At 41.8% G+C, this 12,478-nt stretch overlaps 1 protein-coding gene across 2 annotated transcripts in view; it reads right to left on the bottom strand.

The window, feature by feature from the left end:
- jmjd1cb (jumonji domain containing 1Cb) overlaps positions 1–12,478 on the bottom strand; it is a 172,430-nt gene that overhangs the window by 64,362 nt on the left and 95,590 nt on the right. For both annotated transcript variants that reach the window (XM_037081078.1, XM_037081079.1), the window contains one exon: positions 9,056–9,169. In XM_037081078.1, coding sequence (XP_036936973.1) covers positions 9,056–9,169 — 114 coding nt within the window. The remainder of the gene's footprint in view (positions 1–9,055; positions 9,170–12,478) is intronic.

Raw genomic sequence — 12,478 nt, 5'->3', positions numbered from 1 at the left:
GTACAGATCCCTCTTACAGGTATTACAGGTGACGATCCCGAGGTCCTTCATGAAATGCAGCCAGACTTTTAATTTTGCCGGGATGACATTTCTCCACAGCGCATCGCATGTAGCAGCTCAGCTCACTGCTGCTCTGCATCAGCTTGTGTGTGACATCGCAAATTTGCAAGTGGGGTACGTTTGTTTACAGTGGCGGCGCAGCCCGGGAAGCATCGATTAACCTGAACATGGGAGGCCCCTGAACTCGGCGGCCTTGCCCTGCAGCCCCAGCTCAGTCACCAGCTACAAACAAAACCACAACAACAACTAAAACTGAACCTTGAGGTGTCTGAACCTTGATACTAATGAAGCTGCAACTGATGCCACAACATACATGTGTTCAGAGGTTATAGATGCCCTGACTTGTAACCTTTGAGGAACACAGATATCTTATTTCAATGTTTTTTAACACTGACACTGTTTGCTGAAGAAGAAAAAAATAATAAACAAAAACAAGGCAGTCTACTCCGTACACTGACAGACTGGAGACAGCTGCTGGTAGCACACACTCTGCTTTGTTACTGCGCTACGTCTATGGAGTGGATGTTGAGTCAGCAGGAACAGCTTTATTCTCCACCTCCTGTCCCTCAGCCTCAACACACACCATAGCTTTTTAGCAACACACACACACACACACACACACACACACACACACACACACACACACACACACACACACACACACACACACTCACCAAGGCTAGTCAGATTACCATCATGTAGTGAACACGTGTTGTGTCAGGCCAACATGAGAAACAGGGCTGGCTTGGCTTCTACTACCAATTCATGTGACTTCACTAAGACTAAACTCTGTGTGTGTGTATGTGCACATGTATGTATGCACATGTGCGTGTGGGGTAGACAGAGTGAATGGGGGAGATGGAAGAAAGAAAAACGTGTGTGTGTTTCTAAGACAGAGAGCTTCATGGACAGAGGAGAGGCCTCTGGGCAGCAAGTTTCCAAACACACAGCGCGTGTGTGTGTGTGTGTGTGTGTGTGTGTGTGTGTGTGTGTGTGTGTGTGTGTGTGTGTGTGTGTGTGCGTGCGTGCGTGCTGCAGAAGACAAATAGTCTCTGACATCTCAGGATTTTACAGAGAACCGCCTGGCACAAGAGAGAGGAGACAAGGAGAGGAAGATGGGGGAGGGAGTGTGAGCAGGGGAGGAGTTTGTTGATGACCTTATTGTCATATAAGTACAGTTAAACCTCCATCAGCATATAAGTGATGTGGTGTGGTTTATACTGCCAAACAGATGTGTACAGACAGATTCCGACTGGATCAGCAGGAATTCGGTTGATACTACTTTTTGGACTCTGTATTCCACATGTGTGCCGGCATATTCCATAGCTTGTAGTAATATAGTGGCCATGCATCACAACAAATTAGAGGTACACAGATGTCTGCTAACACAAACAAATTCCTAAATTCTTAAATCACCAGTGCCCACACAGAGCTACCTTCTCTCTTGGAGACCTTTGAACCCCACAGTGTAATAAAAACAGTCTGACACTCAAACACTCTCTCATACACACTCAGCACAGTGAAGCCATGGCCACTCCCCTCTCTGTTTTTCTAGTTGGACAGGAAGACCGGAGGGAGGAAGAGGAGGGAGGGAAAGGGAGGGGGCTACAATCTGTTTGGCATAAAATGTACAATGAAGTCACTGTGTAGTGGGCCAGCCTGCTGCTCAAGTCTGTCTGTGTGTGTGTGTGTGTGTGTGTGTGTGTGTGTGTGTGTGTGTGTGTGTGTGTGTGTGCGTGTGCGTGTGCGTGTCTGTGTCTGTGTGTGCACCTCTCTGCTGTAGTTGTGCTAGACAAGAGTGAGGCTCCCACTTTCCTTTCACTTCAGATGGCTGCAGTTACTGCTGATGGGGGGCTGGTAAAGTGTAGGAGTGGTGGTATGTGTATTCTGGCTGTGCGGTCTGGCAACAACTAGTGACTGGGTAGTTAGTTATTTTCAAAAGAAGCTCTACCATTTGAAAAAAACAGATCTAGGTACATGCAATCAGCTTATAATTAAATAAAATGTTTGAGTGTATGGCTGACATTATTGGTAAATGTATCACCTTCAGGCCATCACAGCAGAAATGACTGAAAACATCTGAAATTACACTGCCACGTGTGATATGAAGAGAGCGTTCAGTTGCCACTTTGTTCTCTTCCTCTACCATGATGTTCTCTGGAGTACAACAACTTCGTAATACTTACACACCGGCCCAGTATCAACGTGTATGCATGTCAATGTCAGCTGGCTATCAGCTGTTGTGATGCTTTTAAATGACACTTGTAAGCCATTTAATTATGAGACCCAGTGCAGTTGGTCTCTGTGGGTAATAAGGTTGTTGTGAGTCTTTGGTTTATTGTGTCACACTGCACCAAACTGTCACTCCAACAGGAAATCCGCAATTTCCATTATTATGGCCTGAGGAGGTCTTGACCTGCGAGGTCCCAATTGTTTTTCGAATGAGCACTTTTTCATCCTAAATGATTGCATTTTTCACTGCTTGAACATACTCCAAAACTCACCAAACTTAGAATATACGTCACAACTACCGAAAACTTTCACAATCTATAGCAGGGGTGTCAAACTGATCCAGTAAAGGGCCATGTGGCTGCAGGTTTTCATTCCAACCAAGCAAGAACACACCTGATTCAAATCAGGTGTGTTCTTGCTTGGTTGGCTGATTGGTTGGCTGATCCAAATCAGGCGTGTTCTTGCTTGGTTGGAATGAAAACCTGCAGCCACATGGCCCTTTACTGGATCAGTTTGACACCCCTGATCTATAGTCATCTTCAATTTTCACCACTAGGTGGCCCTATAATCAAGGAAAGTATGTTTTGGCTTATAACTCACATATGCTTTGTCGCACATTCAAAAACCTTATATCCACACATTCACTCAATTGTCTGGTGATGTAGACCATGCCCATTACTGCCTCCTGTTTTTTTTGGGTTTTTTTTTCCCGCAAATTCGTGAAATGTTGCAAAGCTACTTTTTTGAACTCCTCCTGGGGGTTTTCACCCATTTGCACCAAACTTTGCACACAGCATCTGTGGACTCTCTTAACAAAAATCTATTAAAAGAATTGTGATATTCCAAAAAATACTCAAGTTATTAACAACTTCCTGTACATTTTGCTCAAAACACTAAGTGTTGCATATCTCCACATTGGTCTGTCCCAATGACATGAAACTCAGGTGACTACTTCCCCATGAGCCACTAAGGCTCTGTGAAAAAAAATCATAAACTTACTTTTTCCAGCTTCTCCTAGCCCAATTGACCCATTTGCAACAAACTTTGCAAGTAGCATCTGTGGACAAAACTTAAAAAATCTTTCACCTAGGTCACACCTGGTGACATGGTCCATTTTGATGCTTGGCCATAAAACCATCAACTCATAACTTCCACATACAATTTACCATCTACTCCAAATTGCTCAAACATGTAGAGGGTCTTACCCTGAATACATCTATGTCCGTTCAGGACGAATTAATTTGTGTTTGTTTGGTAATGCCACGCTGCATGTTTAGTATGCAGCTGTTTTTTGTCTGAAAGAGTTAAGTTTCGTTTTGATCGAAGGTAAAAAGAGTTACGTGCATAAACCTCTAGTCTTTGACCTCTGTCTTTAACACTAGAGCCACCAGCTTATTGCATTTCGCGCAAGTGCAGAACATACACGCTGTGTATGCTGGCAGCACGTTGAAGCGGTGTGTCCAATGCAACTTTTGTGCTGAACAGGTCAGACGAGAGGCAACAGAGTGGTCGGACAGCGGTCGGATAAGGCAGTTGGACGTCTGGGCAGTGTGTGGGGGGCTTTAAAGACCTTTCGCTCCTTTAATTTTGTCTTATGGTGCATGTTAATACCCAACCAATTTTCAAAAGTCAGGGATTCCTTAATGTCAAGAATATCTTTAATGGCGTCCTCTGCTTCTTCCCAGAAAGACTTTATTACCGGACATGTAAAAAAGATATGTGCATGATTTGCTTTACTTGCCCCACATCCTCTCCAGCAGCCAGATCCTGCTACCGTAGAGGTCTTTCCAATGATATGTGGAGTAATGAAAAATCTCAGACTTATTTTCCATGCAAACTCTCTCCAATGTTTTGACTGTGTGCTTTCAAAATTTTCCTTCAATGATTCTCTCCAGGCCTCCCCTGAGATGTTAATGGATAACTCTTTTTCCCATTTTTCTTTTACTTTCCACAATTGTTAATTTTTGCAATATTTTGTATATTCATGAAAGTTTTATCCTACCTTGAATTTGGTTTCCTACCAAATATTGTAATAATTCCTTTCCATTTTTTTCTTCTTCTAAATTTTTCTTAATGTAACTCCTTACCTGTAAGTATTTAAAAAAAAATGTCTTTGATCCAAACCATACCTAGAAGACATGGCTTCATATGTGTTTATTATATTCTTAGCCCAAGATTGTAAAATGTCATCACTTCGATTTGGTATAAAGTTTGGGTCATGTATCATTTTTCTGAGCTGTACATTCTCACTCTGTATTTTAATTTTTTTTGCACAGTCGTCTCCAATTCCTTACCGTATTTCCTAAACAGAATAGATGTAACTGTTGTTTTTGGCTCTCTTTCCCTAAAAAAGGCAATGTTCCAATTGACCATTTTGCCAACTCATTCTCTATATTTATCCACTTGATCTCTGTGTCATTTTTCATTCACTTTATTATTGTTACAATTTGTGTTGCGTACTAATAATTTTGTATATTTGGGAGGCCTAACCCTCCTTTGTTTTTCTGTTGAGTTAGTAATTTAAATTTAACTCTGTGTTTTTTATTATTCCAAATAAAATTTGAGATATTTTTGACTTAATAGAAATAAAATCTTGAATATATACATGCAGTTTCTGTGTGAGTATATGAAAATTGATTGTGAAATTGATTGCGATGCAAGGGGGCGCCGGCTTAATTCTTACCTAGAGCACCAAATTACTCAGGGCCTCACTGATGCTGCCTGTGATTGGCATGTGACTGAACCCAACAGTAATATCTCTGCCATGGTCAGATGGGTCTGCAGGGTCCTGTTTAAACAGTGTATGGTTCATGGTCTAAAGTGCATACAGTGTGTCCAAGTCCATTTTGCTCATTCAAGGAAGGATAATTAAGGCACAAAGTAAGGTGAAAGGTGAAAAGGGGTTGTGTGTTTGGACTCTGGCTCACTTAAGAGCCAGGTGTGCTAGGACCAGCTGTTTAATGGTTAACAGTGGCAGTTGTTTTCGTTGAGGGACAGGGATGGGATACCTCGCTGCTGGAGCATCTGTCTCTGCTGTTTCACAATCAACTGTCCAATCAATAACTCCTTTTTACATCATACAAAAAAAAAAGAAAAACAAAAAAACACTTATCTAACGGAATTATCATATCATAGTTTGGGGTGAAGCAGTTGTCCTCCTGATAAATCTTGAGATCCTGTCTGAAAAATACATTTTTCAGAAGATAAGTTGAATTTCCTCCTCAGCTTTTGTTTTGCTACTTGAGGGCCTGTGTCAGAAGGGTTTTTTTCATAGCACCAGCATCTTTTTAAAAATGTTTATAATGATGAGCGAGCGTCCACAACAGCATGTGGCTGCTTGGAGAAAATGTCTTTTAGAGGTAAGCTTGTTCTGGCCATGCTGGTCTATCCTACGCTTCGTCAGACGGAAATTCTAACAACAGAGATGGACAAGTCCATTTGTGGGAGCTAGTCTGTACACTAAATTTTTTGGTGCATTTATCACTGTGTGTTGTAAACTTATGTTGTGAGCCACAGTGTTGTTGATTAAAACTTAAGTGCAAGCGCTTTTCTGCTTGAAAAAAAAAAACAAAAAAACAAAAAACAAAAAAAAAACAAAAAAAAAACCACTATGTGGACACAGGCCCTAAATGTTCCAAGATATTTGTTACAGTGACATTACTGCATGAATGGAAAAGTTTAAAAATTATGAACCCATCTATATAGGCACACTTTTCTGTCTGAATCCTCTAGCCTTTAAATAGCAGGAAAATTATTGCGACCAGATTTTCAAGATACATGCCTGACCACACCTCCTTTTAAGACCAGCACGACCAGAGAAGGGCAGGGGGGCACAGGTACATCTGCTATGTACACAATCTGGATGCTGGGCTTGAAAATTACAACTGCGTCATGCCTCTGCTGTACGGCAGGTGTAATATAGAGTCCAAAGTGTGGCAGCTGAAGTGATCAAAATAACCATGTTAACAAAGATAATTTACCTTTTGCCTTCGACGAGTGACCCTCTTTAGCTCTGATGTAGGCTGTACAGAGATACCAGACAAAGTGGGAACAAAAAGAACAGTGTCCAGTCAATTTGGGCTGTTCTTATGTCCTCCCGCAAGTTTCTGAGCTGTGTGTCAACTATAATCACAGCTGTAGATTTTTGTAAATGCTTGCAACATTTGTAATATCTACCATATTCAACTCAGAAATACTTTATTGCATGGGGTATGTGTCTCTGTGACACACAAACAATTCAAGTTGTCATCTGTCACAACAAAAAAAATAATCAACATAGACTAAAAGGAATTTTCACACTCAACAGAAATGGCAAATTTATTTAGATCAAGATGAATATTGATATCAGCTGATTCTAATATGAAATGTAGGGATGTTTGTAGGTATGTCCCGATTCCTTTTTTTTTTACCCCAATACCGATCCAAGTCCTTTAATATTTAGTATCTAGTCCCGATTCGATACTTAGCCTTAACTAACATCTTCCTGGATAATACAGCTGCATGACGAAAAAAATACCTGCATTCAAGCTGTTTCTTAATAGGTTTTTTTTTGTTTTTGATTTTTTAAATTTTGTTGAAACAAAGTATATACTTTCATATGGCTCCTGTTTATTCTGCATATGCTATTGCAACATTGGCCAACCACCTTCCTTGTGTTAGCAGGTGAGTCTGTGACAATGCACTGTGACAGCAGACCCTTGTGTAAAGCCTGTGTAGGACGCAGCTCACGTTTGGTACCTCGATATCATCCATTGCTTTTTTCATACTCCTTACGTTGTCACGTAAAATGACGTGGACGCATTGCTTGTCTATTTCATACGCATTCAGCATCTCCTCGGTTGCCTATTTTACATGCTCTGCTGTATGAGACCCATGATGAGATCATTCCAGGGATTCAAAAGTTCTAGGTGATGAAGAAAATCTTGATCCTCTACCATGGAGGTGAGCTGGTTATCCAGAGCAATGAATTAAGTTACCTTCCTGTAATATTTTTGGCCATGTCCCTGTGTCGAGGATATTTCCTCAACAGTGGAGAGTATCCATGAGTGATTGCTGCTTCAGTGTCTTTGCCTGTATTGCTTGAGTGAACTCGTTGTTTAACTTTGAGTGTTTTTGTTTTCTATATACCATATCAAATGTGTAGTATTAAATGCAGCTCCTTTGTTGCCCCTCCGTGCCGCGGTCATATTGCAGATGTTACTCTACATGGACTGCTTTCGCTTTCTAAATTAACCAGTTTCCTCACTGCAGACATTTTATCCACAGCCAGGGTAACATTACATGTGCATCTGTGTTCTTCCACAAATTGTGCTCTGACATAACTCTATCAGGTCTAAAATACTGTGTATAAAATTCTGACTGGTATATACAAGTTCTCCAGTGGTCTAGAAATTGTAGCCTTTTGGAGTTTCAAATGCCATTTAGCAGTCTGCTGTTGATTTTCTTCCTTTCCCAACACTTATTAGGTGACCACAATTTTCAATGCCCCATGGTTTCCCTCAGGATTTCTGTGACTAATGAACATACACAACTTAAACTTTCAATCATGTTGGTGTCATGACAATCCAGCTAAAGAGAATTTACCAGAGCAGCTTCCGGTTATGCTACCAAGCTCCTAGAATATCATAAATGTTTTGCTAGCACGAAAGTGCAAAGTTCCAGTGTTAATAACATGTGTTTAGAAAGAGAGGATCATTTGTGGTAGCTGAATCTAACTAAGTCAGTGCAGCAGCCACAGCAGACAGCCGCATAAACTACTGCACAGATTCAACACATGAGTCACCAGAGGACATGGCAACAGTGGATCTGACTTCTGATTGGCTACAAACAAAATAAAAATATAAATAGACTCTCTCTTGGTATTTGAACAAACTGATGACTGATGGTGAGAGTGCAGAACACAGTCTTCCCATCTGGTTGACACTGAGTGGAACACAGTGTTCCAGCCAGCACAATACAACAAGCTGTGTTCAGCTGCAGAGCGCTTGGCGCTGACATACACACACACACACACACACACACACACACACACACACACACACACACACTCAACAAACAGATCTTAATAACAGAAATATGCAACCCTGTGAATTATTGCTAATTGTTGTGCTACAGTATCGACAGTGTGTCTGTGTGTTAATCATTGTGAATGTCTTTGGATGCATGTGCATATTCAACGTATGAGTCAGTAGTGAGCAGTCATGTGTAAACCCACTCAGAGAACAGACTGTGGCTGCACGTGTTGGCTTTATATTCACGTTAAACCCATATGGACCACAGTGCCCGACCCTGGCTACTCTCTAAGGCCAACAGCACTCCATGGCTGCAGTATCCAGCCTAGAACTAATTGTGAATGACTAATTCTTCATTAGCAAATGAGATCCCATTACAATGTGTACATCTGCCAAAAGGCAACATATTCATAGCCTCTTTTCGGGCAACATAAATCTTTTATTTGCATCAAGACAACAGGAAGCTTCGATTTCTTTTTTTTTTTATCTCATAATGCTAACTGCTCTGAAACTAAAACCAGGATTATAGATAGCACAACCAATAAAATCTCATTACTGCAGAATTACTTCTCTAATAAGCTATCTTACTTCAGTTTCACTCCATTCACATCAAGCATATGTGCTTCAGTGTCAGTAATAATAGTTGACAATGTTCTGAAGCCAAAGTGAGTGGTGAACAGTTACATTGTGACTTGTCGTGTATTTACACGTGTATGCGTCTACGTGAGCGTGCATGTGAGAGTGATTCTTACCTGATATGGTTGGCATGCTGAATGGTCAGACAGGAAGTCCAGCTGTCGGTCCAACAAAAATTCCACTGCTGTTACTGGTGACAACAGGCTCTTCCCAACCACTGGCTTAAATGCCTGCACACACAATACACACAACATTGTCAACAAAAGCACAACAACTATTACACAATAACATAATGATATTCACGGCAGACAGCTAACATGTTTCAGTGAGGAAGTTGATCTACATCTACAAAGCATCAGCAGAGACATGATGAAGCCAGGCAGAGAGGGTGAGAGGGATGGAGGAGAGACAGAGCAGGGGATGGAAGAAGAGCTCCAGAGTGATGAATAAATTATTAAGTAGAGGAAGTCTGACGGTTCAAAGGCAGTACACTCCACTTTGATGTTGCCTGTTTCTCACACACACACACACACACACACACACACACACACACACACACACACACACACACACACACTCTCTCTCTCTCTCTCTCTCTGTGATGGCTGTCAGGCCTGAGCTCAGCTGTTACAGCACAACACATAGACCAGGCTGCACTGGCTTCCATGTTTCCAATTCATATCTGTGAACTAATGTGAATGTAGTTCGATCACACTATTTACAGCTGAAGAGGCTGTCCTCATGTTTCTTAACAACACTCTATATTTTCTATTTTATCAGTCTAACTACAATGTACAAATTCAGCAACAGAAAAGAGCCACAGCAGAAGGCAAGTGCATGTGTAGCAGGAGTTGGCGCTGCTGTGATTTATGGTTACATAACAAGGTCAGACTGATAGAGAGATGAGATATTAGAGGTGAGAAACATGACCGTGTGATCCCCCCACCTCCCTTACAGACACACAAACGCATGCACGCACACGTGCTCGTGCACACACACACGCACACGCACACGCACGCACACACACACACACACACACACACACACACACACACACACACACACACACACACACACACACAAGAGGCAGGAGCATATTATGTGTGCAAGCAAAACATGATATTGTGTGTGTGCAGCTCTGTTTCTATTTCTGTCTGTCTATACATATCACCTTTCCAGCCTCCAGTAGAAACAGTAGCCTGAACAACCCCACACCACTGAACATCTTTGTGGAAATTATTTGGATTTATTTTGAAGTGTCAAGTCATTTTTGTCTCCCTTGGCAGTAAGACTGAGTTTTGACACACTTAGGAGCATTGTTAGAACACTGCACTGACAGTGAACAGGGTAACATGCACACTAACTGCTCTCTGAAAACACAAGGCAAAAAGCTGCACCACAACAACATCCATCCTGCTCCTGGTAGATGAACATGAAGACTGTATTATAAAATTACTGGAAAATAATTGTTGCTGTGATAACAGCATGGAGGTACAGTGTAACATCTCTGCCCCACTATAAGAAGGTCCCCCACCATGAAAACATGTACATTAGGTTAATTATCTGGTCAGAGTCCTTGACCAAGTCACCAGGCGCCATACATCAGCCATTCACTGCTCCTCCAGGAATTTGGCATTTGATAAATCTTCAGACTCTTGATCTGTCTCTAAAACAGGACATCCCAATTCCTACTTCCTCATCTCACCTGTACAGAACCTGAACCAACACAAGTGTTTCTGTAAACTTAAGGCTGTTTTTGGTGTGAATGCCCAGGTGTACCCAGGTTTTGAAACCAAGATTATGATGTCACCATGCTTAACCACGAAGTTTCAGTCCGAGGGAAATTCTATAATTAGATATAATAACCTTTGACTCTTCTAAGGAAAAGAAACTGAATGTAACAGTGCACAGAAGCTGTCTTATTAGCCATCAGAGGAGGCAATAGTCTCCACTGCACCTGATCAGTGGTAGAGGCAGTTAAGATGCATGATGGGACCTTGGCGAGGTTGACACAGTGTTCATAAAGAACAAATTAAGTAGGCTTGTTACCATAACAACCACTGAGGGCACAGTAGGCTTTTAAGGCTGTGTAGTAAGGATACAGAACAGACCATGGGAATAGAGATTGACTCAACTGTGTCTACACACACACTTCAAGACATAAACATGGTAGTAAATATGCCATCAGAACATAAGATAGTGATTCTAAAAGCCTTGCTCAGCATGCAAGGATGTTATCCAAAGTATGTGACTCAAATTGATTTGACAGTAATCCACACCATGGTGGACCTTATTATGCACTGCATAGTTAAACTCCTATCTAGCTGTCATAGCTATGATTCATTGGCCTTGATACCCTGGCCATGTCTTTGTGACTTTATGTCTGTGATGGCCACAACATGGCTGCTGGAGCACATGGCCGCTGTTACAGTTATTTGTAAAGATCAATTTGACAACCAAATTCAGACAAACACAGTCAAAAACAACCTTTGCTTAGTCATGATAGCTGACGAAAATTTAAATGGCACAACAAAATGTTAATTTAGGTGCATGAAGGCCATAGTTCAGTGACGCAGGATAAGCAGACGTGCACCATTAAAAGCTGTTCTGATTCATTCAGACTCACAGAAACATGTTAATACAGGGAGTGCGGAATTATTAGGCAAATGAGTATTTTGACTACATCATCCTCTTTATGCACGTTGTCTTACTCCAAGCTGTATAGGCTCGAAAGCCCACACCAATTAAGCATATCAGGTGATGTGCATCTCTGTAATGAGAAGGGGTGTGGTCTAATGACATCAACACCCTATATCAGGTGTGCATAATTATTAGGCAACTTTCTTGGGGCAGAAGAGGGACTTGACAGGCTCAGAGGGATGCAGCACTCTTAAAATTGCCAAGCTTCTGAAGCGTGATCATCGAACAATCAAGCGTTTCATTCAAAATAGTCAACAGGGTCGCAAAAAGCGTGTGGAAAAACCAAGGCGCAAAATAACTGCCCATGAACTGAGAAAAGTCAAGCGTGCAGCTGCCAAGATGCCACTTGCCACCAGTTTTGCCATATTTCAGAGCTGCAACGTCACTGGAGTGCCCAAAAGCACAAGGTGTGCAATACTCAGAGACATGGCCAAGGTAAGAAAGGCTGAAAAACGACCACCACTGAACAAGACACACAAGCTGAAACGTCAAGGCTGGGCAAAGAAATATCTCAAGACTGATTTTTCTAAGGTTTTATGGACTGATGAAATGAGAGTGAGTCTTGATGGGCCAGATGGATGGGCCCGTGGCTGGATCGGTAAAGGGCAGAGAGCTCCAGTCCGACTCAGATGCCAGCAAGGTGGAGGTGGGGTACTGGTATGGGCTGGTATCATCAAAGATGAGCTTGTGGGGCCTTTTCGGGTTGAGGATGGAGTTAAGCTCAACTCCCAGTCCTACTGCCAGTTTCTGGAAGAGTGTCCTTGCAAAGAAAGGTGGCTATATTGGTCACTGATTTGTTTTTGAATGTCAGAAATGTATATTTGTGAATGTTGAGCTGT

Source organism: Acanthopagrus latus, chromosome 20, assembly GCF_904848185.1.
Source record: "Acanthopagrus latus isolate v.2019 chromosome 20, fAcaLat1.1, whole genome shotgun sequence".
Lineage (NCBI taxonomy): Eukaryota > Metazoa > Chordata > Actinopteri > Spariformes > Sparidae > Acanthopagrus > Acanthopagrus latus.
The sequence above is the reverse complement of the archived record's forward strand: the minus strand, read 5'-3'. Positions and strand labels throughout refer to the sequence as shown.